Genomic DNA, 23,082 nt, shown 5'->3' on the forward strand with positions numbered 1-23,082 from the left:
CCCCTTGCCCTTTGCTGGGGCAGCAAAGGGGGTAGAAGGGAGGCGAGGGGCCTTGGGAGAGGTGTCAGTTCAGTCTGGTGGCACCTTTCGGGGAGGATGCTGAGGGCAGCAGGATAGGAAAAGGAGGAATAGAGTACTTATGGCAAAAAGTCAGCCCCACTAAATTAGCCAAGAGCTGAGAAACGGAAGGTTGCCTTTCTGATCCCAATCTGCTTGAAACCTGACTGTGCCCCCCCCATTTGCCTTACCGCCTTACATCATTCATTCATTCATTCATTCCCCCATGTAGTCATTCAACAGATATTTATTGACCACGTATTATAAGCTTTAAGCCTCCCCACTTTGTCCCGACATGTGCCTGTCCTCTCACCCCTTTCTCCATCCCAAAACTTTGAGCTTGGGGATTGGATTGGGGTCCCTTGTGATGGACTCCCAGTGTTTTAGGACCCTGATCTGCTCTGTAGGTTAGCTGGACCGGACCTCTCGTTTCACAGGCGAGAAAACTGTGGTGTTCACAGGGATTAAGTGCCTTGCCAAGGGGTTAATCGGGAGACGGAAGTTTGGACTGGAACCCAGGTGTTCAGATGCCATGCCCATGCCTCGTCTCTGCCCTGGGCTGTCTCAGTCAGTGATGCCAACAAGTGAAGGTGCAGAGAGGGGAAATCTCCTAGGTCAACGATTGAGGAAGGCCCTGGGCCAGGACTCACCTTTCCCAGTGCCTCCAGGTCAGCAACAGGGTTTGGGTGAGGGCCAGGGTGCTCTCCAATTCTGCCTTCCCTAGAGCTTCTCTGCCAAGCCATTTCTCAGAACTCATACAGGAAGGTGTCAACCTTCAGCCCCATCTTGGCTGAGCAGGGACCCCAGCCCTGACCCCATGTGTTCCGGAGTCCCTTATACCGCCCACTCAGGACTTAGATGCACTCATCCATTGAACATATTTATTAAACACCTGCTATGGGCCAAGAGCCAAGGACCCAGAAGTGAACTGGACAGACTCATAGAATTTAGAGTCCTGTGGGGAAGTCAGACCCAGGCAACGACGAGTGAGCTGAATGTTAAGAAAGAGGGGACTATGGGGTGATTGCACTGCAGTCCTGGGCCCGAGACTGAGCCAAGAGTCTTGGAGAAGTCTTCACCAATCCTTAAGTGGAAACGTCTGGGTGCTGTTGGAGGGGGGAGCCAGTGTGGGCTCCCTGCAGCTCCTTAGTGACCCATAATCAAGGGCCTGCCCTTAGAGCAGCTTGGGGGAGTGGAGCAGGTGGAGGATGGGGAAATGCCCAGTTGGGTTAATCTACTAGTCTCAACCAGTTCAGGAGCAAGATTATTTGGCCATGACTGGCTGATCCTCAGCCTAAGGAGCTGCTTCAAATGCACAAGCCTAGTTGAAGTTTAACCCCCAGCAAAACAGTTCTCCCTGCAAATGTAAAATCTTACTCCATCACCTCCTCTGCCTTTCCCACCCCCCACCCCCCACCCCCCACTCTGGAGATCATTAGATGAACAGCTGCCTGTCCCCACCCCTTCCCACTGTCCTCTCTTTGGGACAGGCTGAGACCTTTGAGCAAGGTAATACCTTCCTTAACTACCCATTATAGTCAGTGTAACTGTTCCTAACTAAAGAGAGGAGAGCAGAAGCAACCAGGCTTACTTGAGTAGGTCCCACAGTTTAGAAGACTGTAGAAAGCCTCCTTTAAGGGAGGGGAGCAAGGAGGTGTGTCCCCAGCTTCTGGAAAGGGCAGGAAAGAAAGTTCTCTCGTTGGATGGGGAGCATCCTGGGAAATGCCACCAGTTCCTCCACCATTTCCTAGAGGGAGAGGGGCTCAAAAGTGGTCCCGGAAAAGGGGGGGTGTGCATGTATTTCAGATCGGGGCTATTGGCTCTAGGACTTACTTTTCTGGCTAAGGGCTCAGCTTCTTAGAACTTCAGCTGTCTTTTTTCTGAAAGACCAAATCTAACTAATGCAACCAGCAACTTGGGGACTGCCAAGTATGGCTTTGTCCCTGTGACTCAAAAGGAAGGAGTTTGCTAGGCAAGTTCAGGTGGATGAAGTGTGTGTGTGTGTGTGTGTGTGTGTGTACGCATATAAGTGTATGTGGTACTGGCTATCATCTCCACGGACTAGAAATAAAACAGACAAACTTATCAGTGTCTTGATTTGTGTATTTTGGGGACAGTTCCTGGGCTCAGCAAATTCAAGAGACAGCGAATATAGTAACAGTTTGAAAGAATGTGTCCTGTGTGCTGGGCTCTGTTAAATGCTGAACTTCATTTACTCCTCACAACAGCTCCACGAGACAGGTTCTGTTATGTTATCCTTGCTTTAAAAAAGCAGCCTTGAAGCAGATAAGCAATTTTGCTGAAACCAAACAGTAAAGTAGAAGAAAATGATCCCCATCCGCGGCGTTAACCCCTAGGCTCCAGATTTAAGAATTTCTGTCCCAGAGCATTTATAATTCCAAAACAAACACCTCTACGTAGGACTGTAATAGTCATCAATCGACACATCCGGACAAGCTGAATTCTAATCCTGCCTTCACCACTTTGAGGGGCACTGGGGAATTTTCTAAACTTCTCATCAATTAAATGGCAACAATAAACCCCTCGGTGACTAGGATGTCTTGGACGTTAAATAACACACTTAAAGTGTTTTTGCGCAGTTTCCACGCTCTTGCTCGGGAAATGATTACCTTGGAAGGAGCCAAGCTGATCTTTGGTGCCCTTTACCCTCTCATTTCAGCCTTCCTGCTCAGACTCGGAAGAGTCCTCCGTGGCCCCACCCACCCACTTTTCGAACCTGTTCCTCCACACCCCCCTGCAAAGCCTCTCTCAAGAGCTGCCCCCTGGAAACGTCTGTCGGGTTTCCTAACTCCTCTCCCTCGGGGACTGTTAGTAACCACCTACACCCCAGTGTTAATGTGAGGTCTCAGCGGCACAAGGAGCCGGGGGAACGCGAGCAGGCGCCTCGCAACCACAGAAACCAACAGGCAGCCAGCCCGCTCCAGCCTCGACGCCGGGGGCGGGACCTGGGCGCTTCAGGGCGCAGGCGCGTCCGCCCTGGGGCCACGCCCCCTCGTCGGCCAATAGGAGGCGGTGGCCAGGAGAGCGCGCGACTTCAGGAGGTCCCTCAGTCTCCGCCGACCACACCGCCGACTGGGACGTATGACGTCACCGAAGCGCGCCGGAAGTGCGGAGTCTGCGGAGCGCAGCCTGCTGTGAGGGAAGGAAGTTGGCCCCGGAGCGGCCTGGGCCGTGTGGGCAAGGCCGCGGGCGGCAGCAGCGGCTGCTTCGGCCAACAGAGGGTGGCGCGATGGGAGACGAGATGGATGCCATGATCCCCGAGCGGGAGATGAAGGTCAGAGACTGGCCGGGGCCTCCCTCCCTCCCTTCCTTATTCCCGGCGTCCGCCGAACGCCGGAGCGCGGGGGCCGGCTGTCCCGCTTCCCGCCTCCTGCTTGAACATTTTACCGCGTTCAGAGCTCTCGCCCGCGTCCTGGAGCGGGCTGCCGTGATGAGCCCCACCGAATCCGTTTTCCCGTCCCTGGTTGGGCTTGTGCGCGCCACTTGAGTTACCCTAGTTGCTTTCACGTGGGGGTCGGTCAGAGTAGTGGTAGTAATTGCTGCTTAAGAGCGTTCTCCGTGTGCCCGACACCGTGGTAATAATCAGCGCAGCAACCCCGCGCGTAGCTGTTCACAACGAGGAGCACATGGAGACGGGGGAAGTAACTTAACCCAGAGTCACATTTGACAGAGGGGCTGAAACTTAGGTGGTGGTTTCTGTTTTTATTTTTTAAGACCCTCTCGTCTTCACTTTCTCTGGTCTCCTTTTGTGAAGTGGTCCAGGCTTGCTCAACGCGGAGCCGGGGTTCACCACCTGTTCTAGGAAACCTGTAGCGACCTGGAATAGAAGGACTATTTTGGTATTGGAAATAAGCGTAAGGTCAGGAAACGAAAGAGAGGGGCAGGTGATCCAAATGACGGTTGCAAGGAAGGTGCAGGAAGCGTTTAGGCGATTGAAGAGGTCACTGAAATGTGTTTAGGGCGTAGTAATCCATCCCATATGTCGAGTAGTGATTCCCCCTTGAGAATGTCACGCGGGGCCGGAGGGCGCAGGGGACCACCCGATGAGAGTGTGCGGATTTCTCAGCTAGGCTGGGGCAGAAGGGAAAAAAAGGTTCCAGAACTACAGACTTAGAAGATGATAGTCTCCCTTTGAGTTACTGATTATACCAGAAAGGAAAACTTCCCTGTGACTCTTTGTCCCACTGGCTCTCCACACACACGTGACCGTGACCCAACTAGGATATTTAGGATTATCAGGATGAGAATTAGAAAAATACTGAAAATTTCATTCTACGCCAGCGTGGTCTCATCTGGAAAGCTGTGTTTTTTTTCTGGTCGCATACGCATTTGGCATTAAAAGCATTTCAGTTACTCTTTGAGCAGCTATGTATAAATAGCAAAGCTAAGGAAATCGGTAAGCGGAGTGTGTTCGGGTTCCCATACAAAACACCATACACGTACAAACATGTTAAGCTGAGAAAGGCTGTGTTTGGCTTTTGCCCTTTCGGAACATAAGCAAAAGGGGGTTCGCCTCCTTTTTACCAAAACCTTGACGTAAAGATCAATCTGGAATTCAAGAAAAAAAATCAACACATCTGGTACAACTGAACATAGTGATTGGTAAACCTTTGGAATTCTCACCGAGAGGTGATACCCACTGAAAACCGTCTTTGAAGGCATGTAGATCAGTTCGCGGAAGGCTGGGTGAGACAGGCAGTCAGGAGGTTGGGGCAGGCTCCCAGGCCCTGGAGTGCTAAGGAGCGTGCAAATGGACGGAATTGGAAACGGAATCGGTGGTGGGTGGAGGTGGCCCAGGATGTTGCACAATCAATGGGGCACTTGTGGGAGTAAAGCAGAGTGTTGCGAGGTGAGGCTGCAGACGCAGACGGGTCAAGCCATGCCTGGCCTTACAGCCTGCCTTAAGGGCTTTGGACTTGTGTTTGGATGTCCTCATAACACGTAGGTAGGTTTATAGGTCTTGACTATTAAGAGATTGACCATACCCATCCTTTTCCGTGGTGTTTTGTTTAGTATCTGATGCAGGTAAGACGGCTCCTGGGATCTGGTCGTCATTCTGTGGTCATCAGGTCCACGTACATGTTTGTCAAGCACCGCACTGGCAGTCCAGGCTAACGGCGTAGTTGGGTGATGCCTTCGATGTTTCACAGCAGTTACTGAGGACTCCTCTGGGTCATGAGACAATACTTACCATCAAGTAGGACAAGATTATGAATGATCAAGTACAGCACCTGTGGTTAGGACAGTAAACTAGGAGTTCAGAAAAGGAAAATACCAGTGTGAATTGGATTAGTTAAGGAAGGCTTCATGAAAGAATTTTTAAAATTATGTTTAATTCAATAAACGTTACTAGGTCCTCTGCCAGGCACCACAAACCTCCGGATTGTATTAGGATTAGGGCTGTTGGAATATCATGGAATATCTTTTCCCTGAATTGATCTTGGTTTCATCCTTGACAACAGGATTTTCAGTTTAGAGCCCTGAAGAAGGTGAGAATCTTTGACTCCCCTGAGGAGTTGCCCAAGGAACGCTCGAGTCTGCTAGCTGTGTCCAACAAGTATGGCCTGGTCTTTGCTGGTGGAGCCAGTGGGTTGCAGATTTTTCCTACCAAAAATCTTCTTATTCAAAATAAACCTGGTGACGATCCCAACAAGATAGGTAAGTTACTTACTGTTTGTTGCCTAGGAGAGGGAGGGGTGTAGTGAAGGAGTCTCTTTCCCAAGAAGTCATTCTAGTATTAAAATTAAAGTGGCTGTGAATCTTCAGGTTGACCCCCAAGAAGAAGTTCTAGGCAGGAAGCCTTTCTGCTTGTTCTACATGGCTAGGCTTCAAAGTGCGCTTGTATGTTTATGGAGATGTAAAAATTGTTTCACATAGACCGTAGACCTGGTAAAGGGGTTACAGCTTCTGCTTCTGCTTTGTCTTTTTTTTTTTTTTTTAATCTTTTCTTAGTTGATAAAGTTCAAAGCTTACTGGTTCCTATGAAATTCCCGATACATCACTTGGCCCTGAGCTGTGATAACCTCACACTCTCCGTGTGCATGATGTCCAGTGAATACGGTTCCATTATCGCTTTCTTTGATGTTCGCACATTTTCAAATGAGGTAAGCTCCTGGCAAAGTGTAGCATCAGCATGGGACCTAAAAAATTTGTCTCATAACCTAGAAATTCTTGGTTGACTCTGGGAGTCTTTTTTTCTAGATTAAAGTAGGGGTTTAAAAAAAAGGCATTAACTTTGGGATCTTAGACCTTTGAGATAGAAAGGACTTCAAGAAATTCTTCCCTAATACCCGCCCCAAGGTGTTGTTTTTTCTCACTTACAAATGAGAGAGCCCACGCCCAGGGAGCTTTAGGTGACCTGCCCCAAGGCTGTAGAGTTCATAGTAATGTCAGAAGTTCCCATATCCCAGTCTCCGGCCTCCTCTGGCAGTGTTCTTCCATTTCTAGCAGTTTGGGAATAATATTGTCAATAATTTGAGTATTTACACTGACTATGTGCCAGGCCCTGTACTGGTGCTTTATAGGCCTTGTCCTCGTTCCTAAGTACCGTGGCCTCGCAAAGTAGATGCTGTTGTCTTCATTTTATAGATGGAGAAATAGTCCCAAAGAATTTAAATGTGCAAGGGTCCAACACCATTAAGAAGCAGAGCCAAGATTTTAATCTAGTGTTTTCCCTTTACTGATTATTTTGCATTTGTGTATTCCCCTGCTGGAAGTTCTTCCAGTGTGCTAGGATAATTGACCGCCACTTTCAAAGTTGTGTTGAAATTGTCTGTAACAAATAGATTGTTGCGTAGAGCTAATTTGTTTTTGTCACAGTCGTGGGGGAAAATAAACTGTAATTTGAGGAAAAACTTGCATATTCAGTAATTTTCTTCGACTATTAAATGTCTATGTATTTATTAATTTATCAATTTATTTTTGCTCCTGGGCATCTGTTTTAAAAGGCTAAACAGCAAAAACGCCCATTTGCCTATCATAAGCTTTTGAAAGACGCAGGAGGCATGGTGATCGATATGAAGTGGAACCCCACTGTTGCCTCCATGATGGCAGTTTGTCTGGCCGATGGCAGCATTGCTGTCCTACAAATCACAGAAACAGTGAAAGTGTGTGCGACTCTCCCTTCCACGGTGGCAGTAACATCCGGTGGGTAATAAAGGCTTTCACTCCGTAACATACAATAATGGTAATCTATTTAAAAATTAATTTCTGGAAATAAAAGCAAATGGGGTTTTTTGTTGTGTCTGTTGTTATTTGGTGGAACTGGAGAGTATTCTTTATTTCCATAGTTCACGTTCTTAAAGCCAAACAGCAGACAGGATTTAACTTGAATGTGTGTAGGCGTTCTGGAGAAAGAAATATTTTGGTACGGCTAGTTTAGAACTGTGTTTTTAATTTTTTGTTTAATGTTTATTTTTGAGAGAGAGCGAGAGAGCGCGCGCGCACACACACACACACACACGCGTGCGTGCGCGCAAGAGGGGGAGGGGCAGAGAGAGGGAGACACAGAATCTGAAGCAGGCTCCAGGCACTGAACTGTCCGCACAGAGCCCAACGTGGGGCTCGAATTTACGAACCTCAAGATCATGACCTGTCCGCCCAGAGCCCAACGTGGGGCTGGAACTCATGAACCGCGAGATCATGACCTGAGTGGAGGTCGGATGCGCAACAAACTGAGCCACTCAGCTGCCCTCGAACTGTTTTTGAGAATGATTGTTTCTGGATCCTAAAGGGTAGTGGATGGTACACTGAAAGCCATTTTGTACCTTCAGGGGCAGAGTATTACCAGTGTCAAACAGGAGTAAGAGAATGATTTCTTGATACTTGAAAACTTTTTCTGTTCTCTTTATCTAAAGACTACAGAGTTTTCTGTACCTTCCAGCTTTCTGGACAATACTCCATTGACAAAACATTTGGAACAGTCGACTTAATGGCCCAGTGGTAAATCATAATTGCCTTGTATCATCAGAATGATCTTTTTTTTTTTTTATTCTTTTTTTTTTTTTTTTTTTAATTTTTTTTTTTCAACGTTTATTTATTTTTGGGACAGAGAGAGACAGAGCATGAACGGGGGAGGGTCAGAGAGAGAGAGGGAGACACAGAATCGGAAACAGGCTCCAGGCTCTGAGCCATCAGCCCAGAGCCTGATGCGGGGCTCGAACTCGCGGTCCGCGAGATCGTGACCTGGCTGAAGTCGGACGCTTAACCGACTGCGCCACCCAGGCGCCCCCAGAATGATCTTTAAAAAAATGTTTTTAATGTTTATTTTTGAGAGACAGAGAAGACGAGCGGGGGAAGGGCAGAGAGAGACACAGAATCTGAGGCAGGCTCCAGGCTCCCAGCTCTAAGCTGTCAGCACAGAGCCCGACGCGGGGTTCAGACCAATGAACCGTGAGATCATGACCTGAGCTGAAGTCGGACCCTTAACCAACTGAGCCACCCAAGGGTCCCAGTTTTTTTTTTTTTGTTTTTTTTTTTAACTTTGTTGAATAAAGATGATCCTAGAGTCTTCCGGGGGCTGACCAGGGAATGGAAAGTGGTGATTAAATGGCTGTTTCAGGGCAGATCTCGTTGGTTTGCTCCATTTTCTTCAGTTCTTAATTGACCGCATTTTCTTCTTTGCTCAGTGTGCTGGAGCCCCAAAGGGAAGCAGCTGGCTGTGGGGAAACAAGATGGAACCGTGGTCCAGTATCTTCCCGTAAGTTGTACTTCAGAACTGTTCGTAAGTTACCCACCTTTGGTGGCTGGTTTGGGGTCTCGGCGTTTCTTTGTCAAAATGTACTTCATGCTCGTTATGACAAATTCATCAGTACACAAGCAAGCAGGAAAGAGGGGAACTCTTCCTGTCTGTCCCATAGTCTTTCCAGAGGCATACTCTGTTTTCTTTAGCGGTAGCCTCCAGACTTTTCTGGATGCTTTTACAAATAGTCTGCGTGTAGATGCATTATCTATCTGTTGTACACGCTGATGATAACGCTACACAGTGTTCCCCGGCTTTACATTCCCAGTACATTCTATAAGAACGTTCCATCAAAACAGTGAAAGCATTATTTGTCAGCTAGCTGAGTCCCTCTTAAAGGTTCAGTTTCTCTAATTATAGAAACTAGAGAATGGATGCTCCTGTCACTCTGTCACCCCCTCCCTGTGGTCTTCCTGGGATACTATTCACAGATACTCTGCAGTATAATTGGCAAAGAATCCATATATTTTGGGTCGAGCGTGGATGGCAAGGAGGCGTTCGTAGGCAGTGCTGAGACCTGTGTTGCTGTGAATTCCTCCTTGAGATCCCTTCTCTATGGGGTGTGATAGCAGTGGATGTCTGAGTTTGAGGTTGAGGGTTTACTTCTTAGGTTATTGCAGAAAGTTGTTATCTGAAATTTGGTATATATTCTTTTAGGGCGTTAGCTTGTAAAAGGATAATAGGATTGGCTTAATTTTATGGGCTTGCTCTTTGCCTTTTTTGTTTTCAATGTAATCATTTTCAGAATCCTTTTTCTAACTCATGATCCGTGGAGCCACTTCATTCTTCGGAACGGCTGGATAGTATTCCGCTCTGTGGACGCGCCGTAATTTACTCCCCTGTCCCGCTATAGCTGGCTGTCTGTGTCAGCGTGGGTGGCTTTGCTGCCATAGATGGTGTTGCCTTGCGCATCCTCCCCCTGCGCCTGCACGCATTCTTGAGAGATTTCTGTAGGTTGGGGAGCTGGATGTAGGCATTTACTCTTCCCTGTGCTGTCTCCTGGCTGGGAACATGAAACATAGTGGTTTCTGGGGAACACGCTGGATTTGATGGAGTTTCAGCGGCTCATGTGTGTTTCATTTGACACTCTTCCCACCCCCCCCCCATCTCTTTCAGACTTTGCAGGAGAAAAAAGTCATTCCTTGTCCTCCGTTTTATGAGTCAGATCATCCTGTCAGAGGTAACCCATCTGCTTTTCTTTTCTTTTCTTTTTTTTTTTTTAAATTTTTTAATGTTTGTTTCTTTTTGAGAGAGACAGAATGTGAGTGGGTTAGGGGCAGGGAGAGAGGGAGACACAGAATCCGAAGCAGGCTCCAGGCTCCGAGCCGTCAGCATAGAGCCCGACGCGGGGCTCGAACTCACGAGCCGTGAGATCATGACCTGAGCCGAAGTCAGACGCTCAACTGACTGAGCCACTCAGGCGCCCCACCCATCTGCTTTTCTAACGGGGCCAGCCTGTCACGAGGTGACACTGTATTACAGAAATGTCAGATCGTGTGATGTATCTACACACCCGCCCAGGGAGGTGTTAGTGCCTCCTGCATGAATACTCTCATTATCACCGTTGGCCAGTTAAGTCAGCACAACAGCAGTCCTCTGGTAGATACCCGTGTCTCATGGTACATGATAGTAAATGGATCCTGACTTGTTACTAGGATTCTTTCAAAATTTGCCCTGATTATAATCCACCAGGAAAAAAAAAGTCCCACTTTGGGATGGATTTGGGCTTCCTGAATCTTTGTATCTGTGAATTATATTTAGTCAGTAAAATCCGGACCTTTGTCAAAACTATAGTACTCTGACTTTTTTATCCATGGGCTGTTAATTTTTTAACACGCAGGAGCTATTCCTAAAGTGAGATGCTTTATCAGAGTGTGTGTATTTCAGTTCTGGATGTGCTGTGGATCGGTACTTACGTCTTCACAATCGTCTATGCTGCTGCAGATGGGACCCTGGAAACTTCTCCAGATGTGGTGATGGCTCTCCTCCCGGTACGTTTGTGAAAGGGACATCTTTGTTCTTTGAGAGCCACAGAGGTCTTCTAGTAAAGGTTAAGGCTTGGGCTCCAGCTTCCTTTTGCTGCCAACGGTGGTACGACTTCAGGCATAAAACTTGGCACCATGGGCTGTGGGGGCCAAAATGATGGTGTCCTCTTAACAGCATAATCTACCGTTTCGTCGTAAAGTGAAGAAAATCATAAAGCTTGCTTTTGCTTACATTGTAAACTATGAGTCCTGGTAGGTGTTAACCTGATAAAGGTATTTGATTGATTGATTGATTGTCAAGTTAGCTAACATAAGTGTGGTCTTGGCTTCAGGAGCAGCCGACAAAGATATTTTAGAAAAGCAAGAAAATACCTTGATTTTTAAAATTCTCCCACTTGTTTATACTTAACCAGATGTTTATCAGATGCCTGCAGGGTGCTAGGCACTGCTCTAAAGCTGAGAATACCGTGGTGACTGAGGCAGAGTCCTTGCTTTTGTGGGTCTCAGATTTCTTTTTTTTTTTTTTAATTTTTTTTTTTTTAATGTTTATTTATTTTTGAGACAGAGAGAGACAGAACATGAACGGGGGAGGGGCAGAGAGAGAGGGAGACACAGAATCGGAAGCAGGCTCCAGGCTCCGAGCCATCAGCCCAGAGCCCGACGCGGGGCTCGAACTCATGGACCGCGAGATCGTGACCTGAGCTGAAGTCGGACGCCCAACCGACTGAGCCACCCAGGCGCCCCAAGGGTCTTCTATTTCTAACGAGTGTGCTAGTCATAGTAAAGAAGTGCAGGTCAGGGAATGATAAGGGTGAAGGAGGGAACAGCGAAGGGTTCGCGCGGATAATGACAGGGCTGCAGTTCAGACTGGGTGCGCGAGGCAGGCCTCTGAGGAGGAGCCCTTTGAGCGAGAATGGAATGACCTCAGGGAGTGAGTCATTTTGAAAACCGGGAAGAACATTAATAACAAGATCTACAAAATGTGACTACGTTGCGGGGACATTTAAAAAAAGACAAATGAGGCAGCGCATATACTTCCCAATCAGTACTGGTTTTCAAAGTCCATAAAAACATTTAAAACTACATAAATAAATGTCTAAATATAACAGAAGTGGGAGTTGCATTAGTTCTCTTTCGCAGCCTTGTTTTAGTGGTAAATCGTAAGCATCTTTTGAAGTCCTTGAATACCATCTATATTTGGCTTTTCGGACAGATGATTTATTTAGCTCTTCTTCCGCTCCTGGATCCTCAGGTGGTTTTCAGTTTTCCCGTTTTAAGGAATACCACGATACGTCCTTTGGTGTACATTTTATGTGATTGTGTTTATCTTGTAGGATAAATACCTGGAAGTGAATTTGGTTCAGTGATATATGCTCTTGTTGCTAAGGTTTTGAAAACATTGCCAAAGGATCTTCTAGAAAAGCTACAGCAGTTTCCATTCCTGCCACCAGCGTGACTCCCCGTTGCCCCAGATGAAGTCCTTATTTGAAGAGCCCGTTAAGATGTTCTGTTCCCAGGGAGAATATCAGCTCTGGCATTTATTGATTCTTGGGTTCCATGTCCTGGGCTAGAAGCTTGATATGTGTCATTTTGTTTCACACTTAAAACCGCCTTTCATGGCAGTGAAGTGAGTGCCACAGGCCCACTACGTGCATAAGAAAACGGTATCAGAGAGGCTGCGGGATCTGTCCGTGCCTGGCCCACAACCGGAAAGCGACAGAACAGCGTATATACAGTTCGGTTCAGTGGCCACCATTCCCGTGCCTTGAACTACTCCACTCTGCCTTTATATCGTGCCTGTGGACTTGGACATAGATTTTTGGGTGAATTTTTTCATAAAACTTAAATGGTTTTGTTTTTTGCGATCCTTAACTGTGTAGAATGAAAGAAAAAGTGCACATGGGATTTTTTTTTTCTCCTTTTGTTTCTGGTAGAAAAAAGAAGAAAAGCACCCAGAGATATTTGTGAACTTTATGGAGCCCTGCTATGGTAGCTGCACGGAGAGGAAACACCATTACTACCTCAGTTACATTGAAGAATGGTGAGCCGAGAGCCCGAGAAGGGTTCCTCCTCTCTCTGTCGGGTCCCACCTGAACCACTTGGTTGCAACGTTGAAACTCTTTTCTGTCGGAAAGGAGAATGGAGAGTCGAGGTGCCCCACACATATGTTCCTCTGATGCTGGATAATGTCTCTCTGACTCCTGTTTCCCCAATCTTGAATTATCTCCATCGAATACTCACTGATCCTAAAAGTCCCGTTTTCTCAATAACCCCGCTGATGACTTGACAATGATACTGATATGTAAGGAACATATTAAAAATTCCCCTCAGAGCAAAGGGCTTCCTCTTGAAAGGTAGATAGCTTGAAGCAAAGCTTCTGTCCGGAATTTCACCAGATTATTCTGTTCACAGGGCGATAGATTTATTGGAAATTCTGACGTGATTTTGTCATGTCTCTCGGAAATGGTCAGGCAGTTGGCCGGCTCTCCAGGGCTTTATCTGGTGAACTAAGAAGTTAAGCTTTGTATCTAAAATCTTCTCCCCTCTCTTCAGCCACGTAGGAAACCTTACCTTCCTCCTTGACGTCTTGAGGAAGTCCTTATGGACGCTACCTCAGGCTCAAGTCGGGTTAGAACTGTTGCTGTGTTTTAGTTTAATGGCCTTCCGCTTTTATTCTTCCAAGGGATTTAGTGCTGGCAGCATCCGCAGCTTCAACAGAAGTCAGTATCCTTGCTCGACAAACAGATCAGGTAAATTTCACTCTCTTGTCGCTTCTCCGTGATACTTTTCTGAGAAAGACTCCGGAGGGAGTTAAAACTATGGTGAAGGTTTAGACGAAGCCACGTCCCTTTGAATGAGTTCCTGGGTGACAGCAAAGCTGACGCTTCACTGATGTGACTGAGCGCCTCGGGCCAGGTGGCTGAGATGTCACAATGGACACATGTGGGTTTCAGACTCCACTGTCAGCCAAAGCCCTTCTGTCCTTTCTGGGTCCACTCTTGATCTGTGGAAACATACGATGAGGTCTGCTGTCAACGGGAGCACGCCTGGATGTAGAAGGTTTTTCTGCCTTGTTTTGTTTTATCACCTTTATTTTTTCGCTCTTGCTTGAACCTGCCCCTTCATTCAGTCAGCTATAACCCATCCTTGATTAATGGAGAGAAACATGCAGATCATACCAAATTGTGACTCATCAGGAATATTTTGTTTCACTTTGGGGCCGCCTAGGTGGCTCAGTCGGTAAGCTTCCGATTTCTACCAATTTCGGCTCAGCTTACGATCTTATGGCGTGGGGAGGGGCATGGGTTCGAGCCCCGCATCGAGCCGTGCGTGGGGCTCTGTGCTGACAGCTTAGAGGCTGGAGCCCGCTTCAGATTCTGTGTGTCCGTGTTTCCCTCTCTTTCTGCCCCTCCCTTGCTGTGTTCTGTCTCTCAAAAAAATACATTTTTAAAAGTTTTTAAAAAGGGAGGCACCTGGGAGGCTCAATCGTTTGAATGTCCAACTTCGGCTCAGGTCCTGGTCTCACCATTCAGGAGTTCGAGCTCCGTGTCGGGCTCTGGGCAGAAGAAGGCTCAGAGCCGGGAGCCTGCTTCGGAATCTGTGTCTCCCTCTCTCTCTGCCCCTCCCCCACTCACGCTTTCTCTCTTTTTCTCTCTCTCTCTTTCTCTCTCAAAAATTAATAAACATTAAAAAATTAAATTAAAAAAAAAGAAATATGTTGTTTCACTTTGAACAACCACCAGAAAGCTAAAAGCGCCCGTGCAAGTAAGTGCCTACCTCCTTTCTTGCACTTTGTCCTCCTTGCAGACGAACGAGGTGGGCTGAGGTGGTTGTGACGCCATCCGAAACTGTGGTGGGTTACGCGGAGTCACCACAGAGGAGATGTGCTGAAACAGAAAAGTTTTCTTGAAACTGGTGCCTGGAATTTTAAAGAAAAACTTTTGTTTTTAAGTTTGATTCATTTATTTTGAGAGAGAGAGAGCGCATGAGCAGGGGAGGGGCAGAGAGAGGGAGAGAGAATCCCAAGCAAGCTCTGCACGGTCAGTGCAGAGCCCAACACAGGGCTTGAACCCATGAACTGCGAGATCATGACCTGAGCCGAAATCAAGAGGTGGACGCTTAACCGACTGAGCCACCCAGGCATCCTGAACCTTGAGTTGAAAAATGTCTCGTGCACCCCACACACAGGTACATATTTCTCGCCAACCGGTCAGTATTTACCCATCATTGTCCACATGGCCAGGTGGTCCAGTGCGTGGCTCTCGTGGCGTCTAGGGTGGGCCACTTGGGGGTCACAGGCTGAATGCAGCAGCCTCCTCTGAAGTCTTTGATCGATTTCAGTGACAGTTTCTTAATATCATGATTTTATGTCCCAACACCCTTTAAATATACTTATATTTTTGTTTCTTATCAAGACAGTTTATGTACGTGGTTAAAAAATCAAATTCTAGAAAAGGGTTTATAAACGAAAAAAGTCACCCCTGCCCTACCCTGTCCTTATCCAGTCCTGTTTAGAGGACTTTTTTTTTTTTTTTGACTTGTAGCATGTTTTTCTTTTAAAAGCTAACCTCCTTATCCCTAAGTAATACTCTGCCTTATCACTAGGTAGTGATTATTAATTTTAGACCTTCTTGGGTGTTGTGGCAGGTGAGGATATAGCTCACTTGAGGCCCTGAAATCTTTGTCCTTCCCTTACTAGGGTTACAGTCCTATTGTAGTTTCTTCTGTTGGCTGGCTCTGCAACTATAAGTAACATTTTTTTTACCTTCATTTCTCATGACATCACTATACACGGTGAAGTTCTCTGACCTTCCGCTTTGTGGGAGGAATACCTTCTCCCCAACCCTTGCGTTCAGCACACCTTCCCCCACTCCTGCCTTCCAGCTCTTGGCATTCTGTGGCTCGTCTTTTGTAAAATCAAAATTGGTATTGTTTGCATTCTGTTCCGTAGTGATTATCAAGTCTTCTTTATTTTGAAATTTTTTAAGTTTGTCTTGAGAGAGGGAGAGCATGAGCGGGGGAGAGGCAGAAAGAGGAAGAGAGAGAATCCCAAGCAGGCTCCACACGGTCAGTGCAGAACCTGATGCCAGGCTCAAACTCGCAAACTGTGAGGTCACGACCCGAGCCAAAACCAAGAGTCGGACGCTTGACCGACTGAGCCACGCAGCCGCCCCAAGTCTTCTTTATTTTGTGTGTAGATTGTTTTTCAAAGTTGACATCAATTTTGTTTACATTATTATGAATGTGACTGTTACTCTCACCATTGCCAAGTCATGGAGTACGACTGTGTTCCCTTTCCTCCACAGCTTTTTGCTTTTCTGTTATTCATGGAGCATTATTATTCCCCTTTGATTCATGCTGCCCAGTTTGGGTCAACACTGAAAGTTAGACAAATGTGATTTTTAAAAATCAGAAGTCATTTATTGGCAGGAATACAGCCCACTCAGGCGGACAGGAGCAACAGGGCAGTTTATGGGAAAGACATGGTGGTTTCTCAAGGACCCCAAAGGCAGGAAGGGGGACCAGTGTGAGGAAGTGATGCCGCGATCTGGGAAGACAGGAACTAAGGGTGCTTCTGTCTCCGTGGATGAGCAAGCATAGAGCATGTGGCCAGCTTTATTAGCCGCCTTGCGGAAGACCGCAGTAGCCATCAACTGGAGGTCCTGGTCCTGGTCCCACATTTCCAGGGGCAGCTGCTGACTGGTTGGTGCAGGTATGAGATTCACCCACCATATTTAGGAATCTACCTAGTTGGGTTGGACGGTACCTCGGAAAGTGTTGATGATAGCGGTTATTTATTCCCGAGGCAGAGACTTGGTATACCAGGGGCAGATAGGTTGATTTGGAATATTAACCCCTCACTTGCTAGGACGTTCATGGCTTTTAGACCATCTTCCCAGATTTCTGACTCTAGTCAACAAAGAAATCGAAACCGAGAGTTTTTTTTTTCCTTCTCTTCTATTTGAACAATGGTAGGAGAACCAACGCAGAGCTCTTACCAACACAGCATTTTCACCTTCTGCTTCTTTCTTCCAGGTTAATTGGGAATCTTGGCTCCTGGAGGATTCTAGTCGAGCTGAACTGCCTGTAACAGACAAGAGTGATGACTCACTACCCATGGGAGTTGCCATAGACTATACTAACCAAGTGGAAATCACCATCAGTAAGTGTGGTCTGATGTAGTTTAGTTTCTGATCACGGTTGATATTTAAATCCCATTCTATGGGTTCGTGACAGAATCTACGCTGCAGGGCACTTTTAACTTCTGGTAGCCCATTTCCGCTTGAATGATACAGAGTGTTTGGTGATGACACTAGCCTAACTTGACGGACACTCTTTGACGAGTCAGACTGTGTGTGTGTGTGTGTGTGTGTGTGTGTGTGTGTGTGTGTGTGTGTGCGCGCGTGCGCGCGCGCGCGCGCTTCAAGCCATAGCAGCGCTTGGTTTGAAGACACAGATTAGAATGGACACCTCAAGCACTTGGCTTCCAAATCGGGCCTGAGTATGTGCTCTGAGTATGTCTTCTCCCCGGCTGAAGCGTGGCAGAGCTCCTGTGCTGCGAAATGTGCAAGGGCAGTGGAAGACCTGAGTTCCTCTCCTTTCCCTAGTCGGGTTATTTGGTCTTACTAGCTCATTTACTTTGATTCTTTTCCAGTCTTCACTGACAAACCGTATGCTTATGACTCAACTGTGAATGAACATAACAGTAGTTTGACTCCCCTTTCTGTGTCCTTCTGTGTGTTTTCCGATGTCTGTAGTCTGTCACTTTTCTGCTAGATCAGCCCCCTTCCTAGAGATGCCGGTCTCGGGCAGGGGAATATCGTGAACACTGAGACACGCTTGTAAAGCTCGCGGGAGCCTAGGGACAGTCGCGGCTGCCACGGGACTGCCAGAACTGCCCTGCAGGGTCCAGCAGGGTAGGGGCGGTCAATAATGACAGTAGCTCTCTTTAATGAGTTGGTGCCTGAGAGACTGTTCAGATATGAATCGGAACACGGGGGCTTGAGCCTTACTGTTGGGATGAGTCTGTTCAGCCCCTTCTTGCTCGGGGCGGTCTTTCCCTTCCCGCCCAGGCCCTTCATGACTTGGCTCTTTTTTTCACTTCTGTTTTCTTTCTTAACAGATGACGAGAAGACTCTCCCTCCTGCTCCAGTTCTTATGTTGCTTTCAACAGATGGTGTGCTTTGTCCGTTTTATATGATCAATCAAAATCCTGGGGTTAGGTCCCTCATCAAGACGCCAGAGCGGCTCTCAGTAGAAGGAGAGCGACAGCCTAAGTCGTCAGGTGCGTGCCTCTTCCTGCGCTGGAAGTTGGGGAGTACCGTGGGCTTGTTCTGGACTATTCCCAAGGGTAAAAACTGTGTGGGGATGTGTAATGGTCCTGTTCATCCACTCGTTCTGTCTTCATGAGGCAGGGACTGACTTTTCCTTGAACACATGCGCATTCTTGCTTCCCCTTGCCCACAAGCTTTAGTCTCTGACCTTGACTTTGGTGAAAGGGAAGCTCAGCCCAATGGATCCCATCAGGTCATTTAGCAACAATATCCTGTTATAGCGCCCTGTGTTATAGGTCTCAACCCTAAAGACGTTCGTCCGAGGGATTAAATATGTGATTGTGCATGCAGTGGCTGTCACGTAACTGTTACTGGTGTTGCATTTGTTGACAGCTAGTGGAATATATTGTGAAAAAGTGCTATATGCTTTATGATTTCTTTCTTATGAGAAAAAAAACATATATACATACGTATTTAGGGAAAATACTAGAAAAGTGTATATTAAAATCTAAATAATGGTTTTTATCTGGGTGGTGGGAACATAGGATTTTGTTTTCTTTTTGTTCATATTTAATTTTCGTTAGGTTCCCCCCCCCCCCGCTTTGAAAATATTACTTAAGTAGTATACGTTTATTGGCAAAAAATTAGAAAATACAAAATCACTTAAGAGTTCCTCAGACAGGGGCTCCTGGGTGGCTCAGTCGGGCGGCCAACTACAGCTCAGGTCATGATCTCGCAGTCTGTGAGTTCGAGCCCTGCATGGGGCTCTGCGCTGACAGTTCAGAGCCTGGAGCCTGCTTCTGATTCTGTGTCTCCCTCTCTCTCTGCCCCTTCCTTGCTTGCTCTCTCTTTCTCTGTCTCTCTCAAAAATAATAAACATTAAAAAAAAAAAAAAAAAGAAAAAGAGTTCCTCAGACATGGGGGTGCCTGGGTGGCCCAGTTGGTTAAGCATCCAGTTCCAGCCCCACATCGGGCTCTGTGTTGATAGCTCAGAGCCTGGGGTCTGCTTTGGATTCCGTGTCTTCCTCTCTCTGCCCCTCCCTCGCTCACACTCTTTCAAAAACAAACATTAAAAAAAAGAACAGAGTCCCTCAGACATCAAACAATAGCCGTAGTCTGCATTTTGGTGCATATTCTTCATGTATGTAAATGCACGTATATAAACACTAATATGTATTTTCAGCTTTTTCACAGTGACAGTGTATCACATGTGAGAACGAAGTGTAAAACTTTTTAAAGGGGGAGTGTTTCATATTGTCGAATTTCACCACTCTTCCCTTTGAATTCTGTGAATATATAACTTTCAAGACTTCTCTGGCTAAAGAAGTGCATAGTGTGATCAATTCTCTATCTAAGAAAAACCGTGTTGACCAGTCGGGGTGGATAAGGTGGACAGTGTATTTTCTTGCTGCTTCCCGATGCAGAGTGAGTTGTTCATAAACAGAACCATTCAAGACACTTGGACTCCTGTCACTTGGCAGTGAGTCCCCAAGTAGTAAACCAGGTCACCACACATAGACTATGATAGCAGGGGACCTCATTGTTTATAGTGTGTGTGCTCTTTGAGTGTTTTTTGGTTTTTTTTTAAGCTAATCTATTTATCTTGAGAGAGAGAGAATGCCCATGCACGAACCAGCAGGGGAGGGGCAGCGAGAGAGAAAGAGAGAATCCCAAGCTGGCTCCGCACTATCAGCACAGAGCCCCATGCAGGGCTCGAACTCATGAACTGTGGGGGGTCATGGCCCGAGTCAAAATCAAGAGTCGGACACTTAACAGACTGAGGTACCCAGGCACCCTTGAGTGGGTTTTGCCTGAAGTGCTCATGAGTACCACAGGCTACCTACACTTAGTTGTGCGGGCTGTTGACAGGCAGTGCACCCTGGGAAGTTGGGAGCCTGCAGGGTGACAGTTCAGTTGTGAAGGGCTTTGCTACTAGCCCATTAAACCCCCGAGCACAAGCAGAGGCCAGTTTTACTGTTCACCTTTCCTAGAGAAAGCCCCCGCTTCCATCCCGCTTGGTCCAGAGGGGACAGCCAGATGAGTGGAAGAGGGCCATCGAAGGGGGAGAGGGTGGCCTGCAGCTGTCGCTGAAGCCTAGGTGGCGGGTGCAGAAGGCATTAACGGTTCCGTCCATTTCCACTCTGCCGCTCCGCCGATGCTGGGTTGAATGATCAGAAATGCACGAGGGTTTTCATGTGCTCGGTTCTGTTTTCAGGGAGAACAGTGCCTCTGGTGTCTTTCGGGTCTGGCACGTACTTTTCACATAGGTCTACTGAACGTGCACGGAAGCGATGAACAACGTATACGTTTGTGTCTTCAAAGAAGCTTGCAGTTGCCAATTCCGTCTTTATTGTGTGAAGTAGTAACAGAATAAATTTGTTTGCATTATGCTTCCGCTAAAGTGACAATTTCCTGAGGTCTTCGTTTTGACGTAGTGAAGATAAATTAATTGCCATCTCAGTTTGGAAGAATCAAGACCCATTAATATAAACGTGTGGGCAGTAAATATTGCTTTCTTACTTACCGAGTTGTTTAATTTGGCAGTTTAGTGTGTTACTTTATAGAAAGTTTGGAAAACAGAAAAAGATTTAAACCTGTCTTCTCTTCTAGTGTTTTTTCATAAACATCTTTCTTTGTAGTTGTAAAATATCATATACATCGTTAGTGTGTAGATTTTTAATTTAAGTTGTGTTTCCTACATTCTTAATCTTTGTGATTCTTTGAAAAGTGACTGCTTACTCTTCCATTGGACATCTTTTACCATTTGTGTAAAAAGACATTAAATGTCTTTTTCATATTTTAGGTTATTTTTGTAGGCTTTATTCTTAGAAGTGGGTGAATGAGTCCATTTTTTATGATTTTTGAGACATAATGCTAAAGTGTTTTCTAAAAGATTGTGCTCAGTTAGGTACCTAGAGATAAAGGTTTCAGGTTTATTTTACCCTTCCAAACATAGGGGATTGTACATACTTAAATTTTGATCATTTAGAGAACAATCAAAAATAGGCCTCATTTACATTTGCATTTCTTTGATTAGGCAGATTGATCAGTCATGTACTATTTTGCGAATTAGGTTCCTGGATTATATCAGAGTCTTGAAATTTCTTTATCACAATTTGTATGAGCTTTTTTTTTTTTTTTTTTAAATTTTTTTTTTTCAACGTTTATTTATTTTTGGGACAGAGAGAGACAGAGCATGAACGGGGGAAGGGCAGAGAGAGAGGGAGACACAGAATCGGAAGCAGGCTCCAGGCTCCGAGCCATCAGCCCAGAGCCCGATGCGGGGCTCGAACTCACGGACCGCGAGATCGTGACCTGGCTGAAGTCGGACGCTTAACCGACTGCGCCACCCAGGCGCCCCAACAATTTGTATGAGCTTTTTAAAAAATATAAAACATTGTCGTTTGCTACAGATTTTTTGTTTAGTTACCTTTTAGTTATGTAACTGTCTTTAGACAGGCAAATATATATATATTTTTAAGTTTACTCATTTATTTTGTGAGAGCGAGGGAGAGAGAGAGAGTGAGCAAGCAGGGGTGGGGCAGAGAGAGAGAGAGAATCCCAGGAAGGCTCTGTGCTGGGCTTGAACCCATAGACCACGATATCATGACCTGAGTTGAGCCTAGATCAAGAGTTGGATGCTTAACCGACTGAGACACTTAGGTGCCCCTAGGCAGTCAAATCCTAATCTTTTCCTTTGTGGGTTTTTTTTGTTTGTTTGTTGTTGTTTTTGTTTTTGTGCGGTCATTTCTAAATTATAAGTTGTTAGGCTGTCAGTAATTTTTCTGACTTTTTGCCTCCTTGGTTTTGAAATGTACATATACGTGTGTTTATATATGTAGATATCTTTAATTTATCTGGACTTGCTTTTAGGGACTATTATGAAGTGGGAGTGGAAGTCTGACTTAAAGTTTTCTCCTAATTGTTGATGAAATGCTGCAGAATAGTTTGTTTTTCACTGTAACATTAAGAGATGCATTTCCCTTGCTCTGGGATTCAGCTGGGTGTCCATGAAGTCCTGTTAATCTAATGCCTTTCCTTGTTTCCTTTTTCTTTCAAAGTTGGGTTTTTGTTTTGTTTTGTTTTTTTTAATTTACTGGTTTTTTAAAGTTTGTTTATTTACTTGGGGGGGTTAGAAAGAGGGGGAGAAAGAATTCCAAGCAGGCTCCACCCCCAGGGCGGGGCCCAACATGGGGCTCATTCTCATGACTGTGAGATCATGACCTGAGCTGAAATCAAGAGTCTAACTCTTAACTGACTGAGCCCCCCAGACAACCCCCCTTCAAAGTTTTGTTCATCTGCCCATGTGGAAAATTTGTTACGGAAAGTCTGTCAACCCCACTTTTCTCTCTCTCTTTTTTTTTCCTCTTGAACTAGGACAGTTGTCTCCGACTTCATTCTGCCACGAGCCCTGTCATGTAGACTTCCATTATTTTGGTGCTAATTTCTCTCTTCCTTTTTCTCCATTTTGTTCACTGCAGGGAGTACCCCCACTACTCCAACCTCCTCTCAAGCCCCGCAGAAGCTCGACGCTCCCGCCCCTGCGGCCCCAGTCTCTGGTCCACCTCCATCGCTGGCCACTCCCCCTTCCACCTTCTCTTTGCCTTCTGTCGGAGCCCCTACTGTGTTCTCCTTTGGTTCTTCGTCCCTGAAGCCGTCTGGTTCTGCCACAGGGGAGCCCCCTCCGTATTCCAGTGGTTCTGGCACATCTACCTTCTCTTTTGCTCCTCCTTCTCAAGCCTCCGTAGCGTCCACCCCTGTGGCCTCTCCCATGGTGCCGTCCGCCAGCACGTTCTCCTTTGGATCATCGGGTTTTAAGCCCACCCTGGAAAGCACACCGATGCCAAGTGCGTCTGCTCCAAACATAGGAATGAAGCCCTCCTTCCCATCCTCGGCCTCTGCAGTCAAGGTCAACCTTAGTGAGAAGTAAGTAGCGCTTGAAGAAAGAGTGGTTCTGCTGGAGCGTGCGTGGAAATATCACGTGTTAGTCACTGGAAATAGTCAC

The 23,082-nt window shown here is 46.4% G+C and overlaps 1 protein-coding gene across 5 annotated transcripts in view; it reads left to right on the forward strand.

The window, feature by feature from the left end:
* The first annotated feature begins 3,179 nt into the window (after positions 1-3,179).
* The window catches only part of NUP214 (nucleoporin 214), a 95,668-nt gene continuing 75,765 nt past the window's right edge, over positions 3,180-23,082 (forward strand). For all 5 annotated transcript variants that reach the window (XM_043565657.1, XM_043565658.1, XM_043565660.1 and 2 more), the window contains exons 1-12: positions 3,180-3,352; positions 5,541-5,736; positions 6,031-6,182; positions 7,026-7,224; positions 8,706-8,776; positions 9,935-9,998; positions 10,706-10,809; positions 12,738-12,844; positions 13,487-13,553; positions 16,840-16,966; positions 17,927-18,088; positions 22,559-23,003. In XM_043565657.1, the coding sequence (XP_043421592.1) occupies positions 3,308-3,352; positions 5,541-5,736; positions 6,031-6,182; positions 7,026-7,224; positions 8,706-8,776; positions 9,935-9,998; positions 10,706-10,809; positions 12,738-12,844; positions 13,487-13,553; positions 16,840-16,966; positions 17,927-18,088; positions 22,559-23,003 (1,739 nt within the window). In that variant the 5' untranslated portion in view covers positions 3,180-3,307. The remainder of the gene's footprint in view (positions 3,353-5,540; positions 5,737-6,030; positions 6,183-7,025; positions 7,225-8,705; positions 8,777-9,934; positions 9,999-10,705; positions 10,810-12,737; positions 12,845-13,486; positions 13,554-16,839; positions 16,967-17,926; positions 18,089-22,558; positions 23,004-23,082) is intronic.

This window comes from Prionailurus bengalensis, chromosome D4 (assembly GCF_016509475.1).
Source record: "Prionailurus bengalensis isolate Pbe53 chromosome D4, Fcat_Pben_1.1_paternal_pri, whole genome shotgun sequence".
Taxonomy (NCBI): domain Eukaryota; kingdom Metazoa; phylum Chordata; class Mammalia; order Carnivora; family Felidae; genus Prionailurus; species Prionailurus bengalensis.